Source organism: Cuculus canorus, chromosome 13 (genome assembly GCF_017976375.1).
Source record: "Cuculus canorus isolate bCucCan1 chromosome 13, bCucCan1.pri, whole genome shotgun sequence".
Lineage (NCBI taxonomy): Eukaryota > Metazoa > Chordata > Aves > Cuculiformes > Cuculidae > Cuculus > Cuculus canorus.
In genome coordinates this window covers 13,817,241-13,832,079 of record NC_071413.1, presented here as the reverse complement: position 1 = coordinate 13,832,079, position 14,839 = coordinate 13,817,241, and the positions used below count along the sequence as shown (strand labels likewise).

General features: G+C 37.2%; 1 protein-coding gene across 9 annotated transcripts in view; it reads right to left on the bottom strand.

Annotated features, from left to right (window-relative positions):
* Nucleotides 1-14,839, bottom strand: part of FTO (FTO alpha-ketoglutarate dependent dioxygenase) — a 240,029-nt gene that overhangs the window by 133,831 nt on the left and 91,359 nt on the right. For all 9 annotated transcript variants that reach the window (XM_054078942.1, XM_054078937.1, XM_054078941.1 and 6 more), the window contains one exon: nt 286-410. In XM_054078942.1, coding sequence (XP_053934917.1) covers nt 286-410 — 125 coding nt within the window. The remainder of the gene's footprint in view (nt 1-285; nt 411-14,839) is intronic.

The window sequence follows — 14,839 nt, the reverse complement described above, 5'->3', positions numbered from 1 at the left end:
TTAAGGTGATCCCAATCCTCAGATATGTACACTGCTTATGAAGCTATTATCAATAGATTGCACTACATTAGCACAGTAAGGGAGCACTTTGCTCCACAAGTTACTCTGAAATCAGAAGCAGAAAAATGGACTATCCCGTTCAACGAAAAATACTATTTGAACAGTAAAAACTTTGATATATTTTTTTTAAACACCAGCCTTCCCCCTCCAAGAGGATTTATAGGAGTACACTTGATATGTTTGTTCCTAATTCTATTATCTTACAATTTTTCAAATATTCCTCACCTTGCTGTCCATTCTTCACGCAGCTTTTGTCGCTCAGTAAGAACCAGCAGTAAGCATCTGATGGTTTCCTTCCGTTGTTCCTCAATTTGTTCCTCTTTTCCAACTTCAGAAAGGACTAAGCTTGTCTTAAAGGAAAAAAACACACAAAAATTATCATCTAGAAACAGGAAACAATGTGTAAAATTAACAAAAAGCCCATAAGCAAATAAGGACAGTAAATCAATAGCTTTTTTTATTACAGTTCCACTGCTGACAAATCAATACAGTAAATAATGGTTAGAAATGGCCACCATATATTTGGTATTTAATCAATGTACAAGGTACACAAGGTAAACCTTAAAATCTCATTGCCTTAAGTAACACAGCCAGACACCGTGCATTCTAGCTTTTTTTTTTCTTCTGGAGACATATTCTTTTATTTTCTAAATATTTTTCTGAATCAAATCATATCAGAAATGTTTCTCTCAATAGAGCTTTAATTCAGACGATTTCCCCCTCCTCTCTGATCCTTGATGAAGCTTAAGAAAAAAATACCTGTTGGCAACGTATATTATAAAAGGAATTTCTGATGTTGTCCCCATGTTCTCTTTATTGTGAAATATTTCGAGTAAACAAGCAGTAAAACTCTACCTTTTTTCATTTATGGAATAAATTAGAAATTGGTAATACATATACACACACATATGCAATGGATTTAAGTCATCCGTGGAGTCAGATCACACCCAGTCTCTGTAGACCAAAAGTTACTGGCCTATAATGCTGTGTAGACAGTTAATGTTGATGTAATGAAATTATAGATCTTCCCATCATCCTTCATCCACCCAGTGTCTCAACTCCAACAGCCTCAATCTTTGTCTTTAACTACTAACTCAACCAGCATTCTCTCCTCTACTTTTCCCTATGCTTTCCCATGTCTGCCAACTTGGGAAAGAAATGGCACATTCTGATGTTCACACTTACTAATGCATACGTCAACTGGCGCACAAGTGCCGATTTGGTGTGCGGCAATCCAAGCACAAAAGAGACTTAGAGTCAATGCCACGTTCTTTTCCTTCAGTGAAGATACATTTGCCTTTCTCGTCTTAACCAGCCACTGATATTCAGTTAATTATTTTTGCTAGCATAGGTTAGAATAACCTTCAGTCACACATTCTGCAATCGTATCAAAGAATCTAAATGCTTTTGTGAAGGATGACTGAGAGCTTGCACAAACCTAGGGGGCTTTTTCCACACAAAAAAAAAAAAAGGAGGCAAAAGTATGTTTCTAACCTAAGCCGTTGTGGAATTGATTTTAAAAACACAACTCAAACATCACCAAGAGCTGCAATTGCTATTCCCAGCATGGCCTCTCTTATGGGAACAACACGATAAAAAGACATGGCATATAGGCTCCTCCTCCATATCACGTACATGATACATTCTGCTCTGCCCAGATGTAGAACTACTAAAATTCCTCTTGGGATCCTGCGAGATAAATGGTTCTTATTATCTTCAGTTTGTGAAAACAGGAAGATCTATCCTTGGTCTGACAGGGTTTTTCCCCCCCGCAAGGAAGAATTATATGCGGATTAAGCTATGTAAAGTAAGCAGTGACTACTGCCATAGTGGTTCCAAGAGACAACGTTCATAGAGACAGAAAATAATTTTCTTATACCAACATCAGATCACAAAGACAAAAAAAGCATCTTCGTGCTCACCTCCCAGCCCTATCAGTCGGCCTACCAAAAGGCATTCCCCCGTCATTTGGGACTTACAGATCAAAAAGAACGTTTTCTTGTAGAAACCAAAATGCTCAAAACTCTGTCTACACAGATCACATTCTTGACCCTACTTTGACATTACAAAGCAAACAAAGAGCCAGAGAGTATTTTCAGATAAGGATTCCCTGACATGGCTTTCCCTTGCACTGACCTACAACATCTTTTCCACAAGCTCTAATATCCGCTAACTTCAACAACCCTGATCTCAAAGCCTCACTTCCAGCAACTGCACAGCTTAAAGCAGGATTTGATACAGGACTTCGGTATACAGGAACACAGCCCTGCAAGATGAACAGATAAACATCTTTAATTGATGTAAATTAACATTCCTTTTCATTCAGAATAAATATACCTATTAAGGCTTTAATATTTATATTTGCCATGTGCAAGACTTGACAGAGCCCTGTAACTAAATATTTTCTCTGGATTGTAGGAGTATCAGACTGAGCCATGCAGCCTGGTCACAGTACACCAAGATTTCATTTTCAGAATCCTTGGATGGCCTTATTAATCACAATGGGATAGGGAAATTACTGGTGACCGTGTAGAAGACTACTTCTCTCCTAGACTGCAGAAAAGCTCCAAGTTTAATGATGTCATGGCTCACAAAGCTGAAATTATAGTTATTTGCAGGCAAACCCCATCAAGATACCCTAAACAAATGATTCCCAAAGCAAAGCGCATGGAGAACTGACAGGTCACAAAGAGCTTTCAGTTAAAATCTGACGAAAAGAGGACGTGATGAGAGTATTCTTAATCAGACGAAACAGCTGACCACTTCTCCAAGTATTGACAATTACATAATGCTTTTGTATGAATTCTAATGGCCTGGCCTTTAGTACCGAGCTCTGCTACCTCAAGTCCCCTCCACCTACAGGAACATCATACTTTTGGAAGTGGAACATCATTTAATTTTTAGTTGGAGAACAATTACATTGCCCCAGCCCTCTGTTAACACCTTTCATTTACATGGTGATGTACACAGCTCAAGTCAACTTATAGTTTGACACTGACATCATAACCGCTTCTTTTCTGAGCCGTGTGACTGTACTCAGCTACCTGGAGGGTGAAAGAGTATATTAAGCAACATACAACAACAATACACAACAATTTAACTGATTTACTTGGTTTTTAAGAGTGCTGAGGGCAGTAAGGTTACCCAGAACGTGAGTGCAGGGTTTGATATGTAGCTGTTACAGAGGTATTTCTTAATAACTCACTATTCTTATCATCTCAGTAAAAATCCCAAATCGTAACAAATAAAGCAGCACTCTGGGTAAAACAATGTTATAAAACAAGTTCCTTCGAAAGCTTTCTTTTCCAAGGAACTTGTTTTAGGATTTATTTTTAACAAGAGGATTCAGTATATACCTTAAGTGATAAAGGTCAAGGGTTCAAGAAACTCGGTCAAAGATGTTATCAGCTGGGAAAGCCATTTCCTCACATCAACACTGATAAAAATCCATCAGAAACCCAGCCGATACCACCCCTGCTCTAAAGGGCAGAAGTGACCTTCTTTTGAACATCACTATAGTTGCACATCTCATCAAAGAAAATCTGACCTTGTGTCTCAATTCTTTTAATGTTCTTTAACGACAGACAATTGTCTACACAGGCCCCCTTTGCCCAACGCTGAGTGAAGCCTTCACGTTTCTGAACTGGACTCAACACCGACTCAATGTTTTTGAGCACACTTGGGACAGCAGGACAGTAGAATAAACAAACAATGCATCCAGCCCTACAGCCTGTCTTATCTCATCCTTGTGTTCACAGAGATTCTTGAGGGTGGTAATGTTTACAAATTGTTGAAACTTTCTTTCTTCTGCTTCCTGAGCTGGCAAAAACATATCCTGGACAACCTAAGCAACGAGATTACGCAAATTGCTTATCACTTGGAGGAAGCAAATTTGCGCCTCCTTGGCCAGCAGGTCTCTTTATTCAGTAGGACTGTTCATGTTTTCTGCAAATCCATCCCATTTCTCCTTGCAGGTCTATTAATGTATAGAGGGCAAGTCCTCGTAAATCCCAAATGGCACGGTCTTAAAAACAAACACATAACTCACCTATCAAAAAAGCCCAAAGCTATATACACATACATATAGCGTCTGCCAATTAAGTTTTCTATGTTAAGTATAGTATTTAGGAAGTTTTGCCCTTTACCTTCCCCTGGTACCACAGCAGAACTGAATCTAGTGCTCCACTGACATACAGAGCAACAGCCATCAGCGCATCTTCTTTTTTTACATAAAGAAGAAAGGTACTAAGGTAAGATTTTAAGAGACTAATAACGTATTCCTCTCATACCTTTGGCACAAAATATATCAGTGGCACCGGACTGAGTAGAAATTATTATAACCAAGCCTTACTGTACACTCAGCATACACACTCAAATTTAGATAGCTTCTCCGAGTCATAACAAAGCTAACCTAGGTTTCATAACATGATTACAGTGATATTTTTTTTTCTTAGATACACAGCAGAAGAAAATGCATTTTGACATCAATAGACCACTACCCTGCTAACTGCAGGCTGAATAGCATGACATACTTAAAAACAAGCAAAAAAAAAAAAAAGCCACCCCTAAACACTTCAGACCCCGCATTGGTACATTTTTAGTCTTTTAAAGTCAGATTTTCCTTCCTTCAACACAGACCTCTGGAGGAGTGAGACTTAAGATTAGAAGCACTGTATAGCTGGAGCCATGAAGCCCAGTATTCTGTCAGACCAATTAGCCTTCAGTCTGAACTGAAGTGGCACTTGGGACAGTTTGTCTCTTGGTTCCACTTTATTGGGTCAACAAATCAGATTTTCCACTCTGAGTTAAGATTTAATTTACTCACCAACACTTTAAACAGCATAAGTTTCCAAATCTTTACTAACCACTTCTACATTACAGTAGCCATCTCTAAATAATCAATAATTAATAGAGAAAGGGAAAACAGTGTAAAAATCTGTAAGCTCTAAATGTCATTTTGTATCTTTCCTGTTATTTTCTGTGAAATTTTTTTTTTTTTAGGGCAAAAGGCATCTTGATGAAATTTTGTAAAACTAAAACGCCATGCGTTTAAAGGCGTGGGGGGGAAACAGCCTGAAATCTATTAAGCCACGTTAATTTAACATGTCATAACTTCTGCGATAAAAAAAGCGAGTAATTGCTTACAAACCACTGCTCAATTTTTCTTTACTTTTAAAATTGCGACTTAAAATATGAGCAAACACATTCATTTTCATTGATACGATGGAAGCCGCCAGTATGGTTTAAGTTATCACCCAGTAATTTGGCCACATTAAACCAAATTCTCTGCCTTTTGTTTATTAATCCACTATGCCAGATATCACTGTTTCACTCAGCAACCCTCATGTTTTGGATGATATTGAAAAATGGCTTGTGTTTGTCAAAGAAAGTTAAAAAAAAAAAAAAAAGGTAAAGAGGAAAAAAGTGTTGTTTATAGAAGCCAGCTGCTCTGGCTTCGGCGCCAGCAGCTCTTCATCCTGCTATTTTACGCTCGCAACCCCCACTGCCCCCACTGGCACAGGTACAACTAAATGTTGACTTCAATGCTTCAGAGAGCACTCAACTGATTCTGTACATGATTAATTGCCAAAGACATGGCTGACCATATGGAACAGAGAAAGCATCAAGTAATTCATACTTCTGTATATGATCATTTGGCCCCTGTTGTTTTAATGTACAGGAAAGAGCTAGTATAGCACAGACCTGGTGTCTTGCCCTTGACAGCCCATTAAGAAATCTCAAAGCACCTAGTTGAAGTTATGCTGTTGGCTTTTCAATAGCAGCCTAATAAAACAGAAGCAAAGCTTTCCAACTAGTCTTAAATCTTTCACATACAGTACATTAACCACTGCTGCTAAAACAACTGGTTTCTTATGATAGGAAATGGGATTTGATTTCTAGCCTCTGCATACTTACTGAAAGCCTTTTTCTGACCTTTGGAGGGTTTACAAAATCATTGTTCGTTTTTCCTGCCATTTTCCCAGTTTCTTGCCATAGTGATCCTAATAGATTTGTTTAAGGTTCAGTACATTCTACGCTTACTAGCTGTTATATGCAAACTGTACAATGAAGGTAGGCCCATGGGAGCTAAAAGGAAAGAAATTATTATTAACTGTTTTCTTCCTGAGAGTCAGAGAAGTCACTGCAACATCTAAAACATAACATACATAAAATAAAACAAAAAAATCCTGAAAAGAAGCAATATACTATGGCGTGCTTTCTTTTATCAGACTGGAGACAAATCATCAAATTTCATTCGAGAAGGAAGGACAATTTATTTTAAAGCTGTAGTATTCTCAAGGATGTCTGACACCTAGCGCAATGTGCTAAAAAAGGTGCAGGCTTAGAATGTATGTCAGTATCATTAACTGCTTTATATTAGTTTTATCTACCGTTAACATCTTTTCAGTCATACACGGGCAAAGAAAAACGTTTAAATAATGTTTCCCTGTCAAGGCTCTTGAGATGACAGTGCTAAAAAGTTAATCCCCATCCTCACAGATCTTCTGGCAGTTTTGACATATGTTGGCAAGGATGTATCTGCTGGCACCTTCCATTAGAAAATATTTACACGGAGTTTCCTTGTCTGTGGATTTTCTAGTTGTCCAAATGATCCTCATGGTCTGAAAAGCCTTATGTGGGAAATCCCAGTAACTGGACATTCACCAGTGTTGATTTCCCAGACTACTGAATTCATCTAACACTCTTAATACTCCCCAACAGTATACAGGAATAATCCACAAACCAACATAAAACTCCATTCTGCTTATTCATAGAGCACTTCCAATATTAAAACAGTGTGTCGAGTCAAATATTATGCCCATATTTGAATAAAATACAAAGGAATGAGATTTTTATTAAATATATATAATGCTTGTATTTTTGTAGATTGAAAGGAAGAGGGCTCAAGTCGCCAGTGTGAAACTCTTGCCACAAAGGTTATGTATTTTCCCCTACTGTTATATTTAATAGTGCACATCTAAACTAAGCAAGTACATAACCCGGTTATAGAGAAAAATGCTTAAAGTTAGACATATGTTTAAGCTCTACATAAAGTCTACACGCATTAAAATGTAGGGAGCCCTGTCTCTCTTTGAGGTATTCACTGCTGACAACAAAGGATGAATACCTGACTTGACAGATGAGTAATTCGACCTAGAAAAACCTACAGATAGTAGATCACTTCGACATTTCCAAAGAAACTTTAGGACTTGCCTACACTAGAAAGTTGCACCAATTAACTATATGCGTGGTGCTAAAGCAGTACATTTTCTAGCTATACGAGTTGAAAGGTCTTAAATTGAACCAGGCAAAGCTTACTTGAAAATAACTGTTACCTTTATGCCTATATAAGCATATTTATACCTGGGTCTTGAACCATATATTTCGTAAAAAGGAATCCAAACAGAAGTAATGACCAAGTAATTTCTGGTTACTCTGGCATGCCAAAACTGGAAAAAACATTTTTTATTTTTTTTTTTTTAACCAGATGGCTCAATGCAGTTATGACAGGTGTCCAAAAGACTTTTCAATACTTAGTTACGAAGAAAAAAACAGTATAAAGATCAACACTTCCAAAATATTTTTGCTGTACTAATCAGATCAGCAGTGTTCTAAAGATCAAGTATAACGTGTCTCATCAAGAAAGAGCAACCAAACGCCTCAAGATATTTGGAATAAGGATGGCTTAGCATCTTCAGATGTTTGGGTGATTGAAAGGTTACCCTTTAGCCACATTCTCCCAGAGCACAGCCCTTCCACCTCTGAATCATCAATAGCACAAAGACTGAAACAGCCCTACTATGCATAGTGGATTATATGAAGTGTAAAACATTGTGGGGAAAAGGCTTTTGAAAGAAGTCAGGAAAAAGAAATCACGCTTGCAAGAAGATCCAGCTGACAGGCTAGTCCCTAAGAAGTGAATATGTTTGAAAACATTGTGAATGCAAGAAAAGAACATGCCTTTTGTTTCCAAACCTACAGTGTGTCTTTACCCCAACTGTTGCCTGCATGGCTGAACATATGTTTTCTGAACAAGAACTGAAGCAGAAAGTGTTCTTTGTTACAATTCACTCCTTTCTATACACCTCTCTTTTCCCATTTTGGTCACATGCAAACAGTAGTTACACTGAACACTTAAGTTCTGAAGGACTGCACAGCAGCGTATGCTTCAGTGATTATTTACTATTGCTGAAATCAGTTGAGCTAAGATGCAATACAAGACTCACTTCACTAATGTGCACTCCAGACAGCTTACATTTTGCAGTATTGAATCACAGCAAGTACTACTTACACATGTTCACTTCACCAGACAGATTCTTCATCAACAATTACGTGCAGTTCTAAGAAGCACTCAAGAATCATACAACAAACACTATGCATTCAAAAGAACTCAAAGGCTACACTATAAGTTTCTTAGCATATCAAAATGAACATCATAACCTACTATGAATGACTTAGGAGGGGAGAGAGAAGAGGGTGAAAATGATGGTCTTCAAAGCCAGAAGTAGGTAATATCATCAAACACTGAAATGAACTCTAATTTGAATTAAATACTCGTGTAATTTTACTCATTCTAATCATAGAATCATAGAGCAGTTTGAGTACATTAGTACCTATCTAGTATGAAAAAGCCCATAACACCGACACTTTCCTACCATCACTGAAGGCACTACCTGTTGCCATCAAAGCAGTCACTGCCTTAGCCACAACATTTCATAGTGCAACGTCCAGCATAAATACAAGCACGGAAAAATTTGGATGTCTTCTCAATGTCACTAATTTTACTCAAATCATTTAAACCACAAAAAGCCAAGTTACAGAATGGGTTAAACAGTGCAGAAAGAAGAAGCTGCAAGCCACAGTCAAATGAAATAGCAAGCCACATGTCGAGAAGTGCCTGTGGGCTTGCTGTGTCTAAGACATGCCACAGCAGAACAGCAATTTAGTACATATGCAAGATAACCACATACAGCTGAATTGTATCTTCAAATGACAAAAGGGTTTCAATGCCTTTATCATCCTCACAGCACTAAATGCAACAGGTCTGGGGATATCCTTATGAGAATGGGACTCTCACCGTGTTGTAGCAAACCTGAAGTTTTGTGACATGGCTCAAGAAACAACTTCATTGCTCCCAGTAACACCATGGCACACCATTACGAAGATTCAAAGTTCACAAGCATGTAAGTGCAGTAGTGATACTGGCTGCCATGGCAAAAGGGACAGAAAAAGAATTTAGAGCACATACCTGGGAAGAACACAGGAAATAAAACCAAAACAGAACCCAATACACTATATGTATATAATGCATGGGAAACGTTCCACTGTCAAGGAGCAAGGAGGACATCACCACCCATTGCTAGAGGGTGATCATGACAACAGCATTTTGGAAATAGATATTTTTGTAAGCTATGAACTTTGTTCCTCAGCTGAAAACCACACAATCTGATTTCAGTGCCTTAGCCTCCTCCTGTTTTGTTACAGTACATAACTATATTTTTACATAAAAACATGTGCTATGCACTTTTGGACATAGGCCACACAAATGGTGATGAATTGCCACTGAGGATCAGCAGTGCAAAATGCAATATATTAATGCAATCAAATTTAAAAAATCGGGGACTAACAAAGGAGAAAGTACGGAGAAGTTTACTGATTCAACTCTCATCAAACATTTGCCCAAAGTATGTACAGTCACTATTTCAGGTGCAGTACTTACTGAAAATATAGATTCCTCCTGCGGGGCAGCCACTTATTTCTAATTCTCTTGCATTCAGAGCATGTTGCTCCTAAATCAAACAAAATTAAAACCAAATAAACTCTGCCTAATCTCGTATCTGTACGTCCACATAAGCTTTATGGAGACAGACACAGACCAGGGTACAACACAGCACACCTGCAGTCACCACTTCTGCCCCATCCTGTGTTACTGCGGTGTGTGGTCATGGAGCTGGAGCATTAACTCTCAGTACCTGCAGGGAAACCTCCCCGTTCCGAGGGCAGGTCACTTTGCACAGAGTTCTCATCCTATGGAGACACTCTGTTGCCTACCTCGATCTTGCCAGGAACTCGCTAACACGGCTTCCTATTTACCTACTGTTCTTCTCAATGCAATATAGCTGTAAAACCTACACTTGATAAACCTGTTACTGCAACCCACTGCCAGTTATTGATTATTCTATTTCAACAGAGTTGTGCTCAGTGTAAGACCACACTACACTTCCTGGACTTTAGATTTGGATTCTGCTCACGTTTTCCTTTCATCAGACAGATCTAATGTTACGGCTACATAGATATGAAATACCAACATGTTAATAGTCCCTGCAATCAAAGTAACACTTTTCTTGCATTAATATACTCTGATATGCATATGGGTTTGTTTTCACTTTATTTTGATTTGGGGGAAGGATTTTTGCTCTGTTTCACACTTTTAGGAAGGGAGCAATAAAGCTCTCAGTAATTAGTTTATCTCCTCAGGAGAAAGAAAAGAAAAGGTTCATTTTTCATCCTTAAAAGGAAGATTATCAACTAATTAACCCAACAATTAAAAGTACACACAAGGAAAGATCAAGGAAATAGCTCAGGGGCAAAATAAATCTGTTAAAATTCTAAAAGTTACTTCCTGTCACCTACTAGTACATTAAAAAAAACCTTCTGGAAATATTTTTATTTAGAGTCTAATCAAGTTCTAAATGTTGTCAATTTGCCATATTCATTTCCCATAACATTCTAGTATTTATAGATGAATACTTCAAGGAAGAATTTAAAGCTTGAATGGTCAACTCTTTGAAAATTTCACTGGATCAAAAATCATTTTACACACAATTTTCGTTAATGGCACAGCATTCAATTGGGGAAAATAGATTTTCATCACATGATTCACATGCCTGACAAAGAAAACAACCCAGTGTGATCAACAGACTACTGAATGTATGCACACGGATTATTCTCTGAAACAGAAGTCATGTGCTAGGGATTCTGGCAATTCAACAAATATGACATTCGCATGATGTGATCACAAACTATGACAACACAATTTAGCAAACAGCAAACTCTGTTACTCTGTGACATCCCAGAATAATACCTTCCGTTACTCTGCACTGCGACATTCACAGCTCCTGCCTTATCATTCACTAACGTTTCTTTCTATAGGCACATGAAATAAGATACGGGCTCTCAAGTTCAGCTGCAAAGTCCAACTTAAGACAGAGGTCAAAGGTGGCTGAATAATCACCTCTGCGCTCTTCGAGAAGGATCAGTTAATCCACCAGTAAAAGTTAAAGCAACCTCAAGGACATATTAACATAAACTTGCTGAGCATCCTTAACAGACACATTAGTGAGTGCATATCATGACAGAGATCTTCTCCACTAACCTAAAAAAGCTTTCAGATCTTCTGGGTTGCTGTGGAAATGAAAAAAAGCAGATTGCGGAGGAAGGTTTGACCTGTGTTCTCTCATACAAAAATTTTCACCCTTAAAAGATACATCATGACAAGCCACACCTGAGCTCTAAATCTCCATTTACTCTTTACCTACTTCCCATTCTGCTTTAACACAGCACTAAATAACACTTCACAGCAGAGTCCACACATAAAAGATATAGTTTATGTGAACAATCAGCCAAATTATTAATGTGGTATACACAAATATTTCTCTTCTTAAAGAGGAACACTTGTCATTTGATTAAAAAAATCTGTCTGTCTTGTCAATATTTGGATTCTGGAGTTTGTGTTCTTTGGTTTTTTTTTTTTCTTTTTAGATTCTTACTTAAGATGTTTTCATGCAATCTTTTTACATCACCAAATCAATTTTCAGGGATAACTTGATATTTATTTAGGAAAAAGAACCCTAAACCATTTTCATTAGGATGTGGACTGCCTTCTGATGATACTGGATTATTTTTCCATAACTCTTGTCAGGAAGATTACATGCTGGAAGACCTATATTTGTTGTACTGCTTATTTAGAGTCTTAAATGCCATAAATTTGTCTGTTTCACAGAAATGTTTCTTAAATGTTCATTAACAGACAGAACTACTCTCATATTACAATTATTACTATGTTCTTAAGTGTTATATAACCTTTCAAAGTTGGCAGATATCCTGTCTAAACTTCTATGACTAGCGAAATCAGTTATTTTCACACTGAAAAGGTCACTAGATATATTAAGTTGCTCTATAAATAATACCTATGAAATAGTGCAGAAATTTTAGATGAATGGTAAGAAAATTAACACCCAAGACAAGATTTCTTTGTTCAAAATCTAAAAACTTAGCAGTTAAGAGGAAAAGTAATAATTCGATAGTCATTTGTGAAAACATGTTTCACAACATTTGGTTTTAAAATACAGCAATCAAATACTATGAATTTGTGTTCCCTCTGAAGAGCTTCCACCTCAGAAAAGCCCCTATTTTTGTCTCAAGTGCAAGCTGGCAAATAGAAAACAATTTTCTACCTTGATTAACACAGCTTGAAAATGAACAAATTACTACTCCTACTAAGCTACAATTTGTCATATTCAGCACAGTGTTCTGCTTTGATAAGCACGTACTATTGCTTCATCTTCCAGAGATACTAGTTTCCCCTTGCTTTGTTCATTCGGCACTTATACGTTCAGTATCTGCACAGAAACCGGTGCACGCAACTCTCTTGGACCAAATTCATCACGTTGGACGGATCACAGCCACACGTACATACTCTTTTCATGTGCTGGTGTAAATCTGCCTCTGTCAAAACCAGCTCTGAATCAAATTGTATTCACAGTCCAAAATTATAACCAAATATTAAAAGAAGCAAACAACCTGGAATGGAGATATCCCAAAACAAGGGCTCAGTTTTTGACAGAATGCAGCATTTAAGAGCATGAATTCAACTTTTTTGGCCTACAGATACAACTGTAGTTGCCAGCCACAGATTACAATCAATAGCGGGTTTGAAATCACCTGAAACCTTGGAGCTTGGAGCCAATTCTACATAATCAAAACCAAAGATCTCCTTAAATAATAATAAAAATAATAATCTTCAACAAATAATCTCAAGTAATAATAATTATCTCAATAATTTCAAAAAAAAAAAATCTTCAAATAATAATCAAAACCAAACCTCTTAAGACTTCAACAGGTTTTTCCTCCATACATCAATGATTACAGGTAGAAAACCACAAGACTTACTTAAAACTCCTGAGATCATTTTAAGAGACTGTGCTTTGTTAACTTTTAAACTGATAAAAAGCACCGAGCACACTAATTTAATTTGACATATTAATAAGGTCTTCATTTTAAACCTCTACATCAACACACTAACAGCAAATGGTAACTTGTTAAGGGTTTTGCATGGAAAAGAGCAGTTCCAGCTTTGCTTACTACTTTCAAGATATCAGGAAAGGAAAAAGGAAAAGCTTCTTCATTTTGTATTATTTGAGGTGAATCCATTAGCTCAGTTAGAAAAAAAAAAAAGAGAGAAAAAAAAGTATCACAGGTCAAAAGAACAAAATGACACACAAAAATGCATTGCCAAACTGGCTGTCGGTTGGATGCACAAGAGTAATGCTAAACAACTGTGGAATGGAGACAAAATATGCTTTCTTTAAGACACTTTTACAATAAGTTATTTAAGCCTTGTGAACAGCCTTGCCTTGCGCCCACCCCTCATGCATTAATGAAAACAAAGGGGGCCCATTTGCATTGTAACCGTGCAGTGGGGTTAAGCATGTGACCTTAAAGTATGGTGCGCTTGTGCTCAGTGGAAAGCTTCTTGACAATATAAACAAGAATTACTGCTGTTAGAGAAAGGGAAGACAATTAAAAACAATCTAGGATGCATGTTGTACAGCTGTTCAAGTTTTAGCTACATCTGACCTCTAAAGATGCTAAGTGTTTCACTTGACAAACTTCGCCATTTTAGTTTTATTAAAATAATCCTTCAACAAAACCTGCATTTCTGTGACGAGCACGAGGTTTTATATGAGTAACATAATGAAAATTGTGTATTGCTGGCAAAACATGCCATCACTGCAGTTAAAAAGATGTTGTGGTCTGCACATTTCTTTCCAATCCTTGAATTCACTAATAGCTAGGCAAAAAGAAAATCCTTATGAAGAATGCTAAGAAAACCTGTTGAGAAAAAAAAAGTGTTCTTGAAACAAAAAAGACTTCAACCAGTCAAATCCCATAATCAAATCTGTTTGACAGACCTTTGTGCCTAGGCAAAAAAACGTGGATGATTTCAGCAAAACTCTGCAAGCACAGTGTCCCAATGTAGATCAAATTGCAGTAACAAGAAGCCACAACATTTTTTTAAGATTAATTTTGGATACCATTGATTCCAAATGCAATAAAGACAGACTGCAATTATAGTTAGTATTTTCTTTATACATGCTTACAAATTTTCTAATAACTAAGAAAATACTTAAATTTTAAAGAGAAAATGATAGAACAAGCTTTTTTCCCATCAGTCACTACAACTAATTGTCCCGATAATGTCCTTAAAAAATAGGGTTATAGAAGAAAAACTTTGGAGAAAATAACAAAGATCTTGGCTGAGTTTCTCAAAACCACAATTTTCCTGCCTGTTTGATCTTTGTACAGTCAGCATAAGCCACTGAAACTCCTCCACAAATGAAAGGCATTCATTGGAAGCCATCAGAAAGCATTGCTCTTCCTCTGGGACCCAGGACAATAAAAGAAAAGTTTGTGTCTGCCACGTGGGCCTACGATTCAGCTTAAATGAACAAACCATTGCAATATCCTTTGGCTTTGTGAAAGCGATACTTCCTAC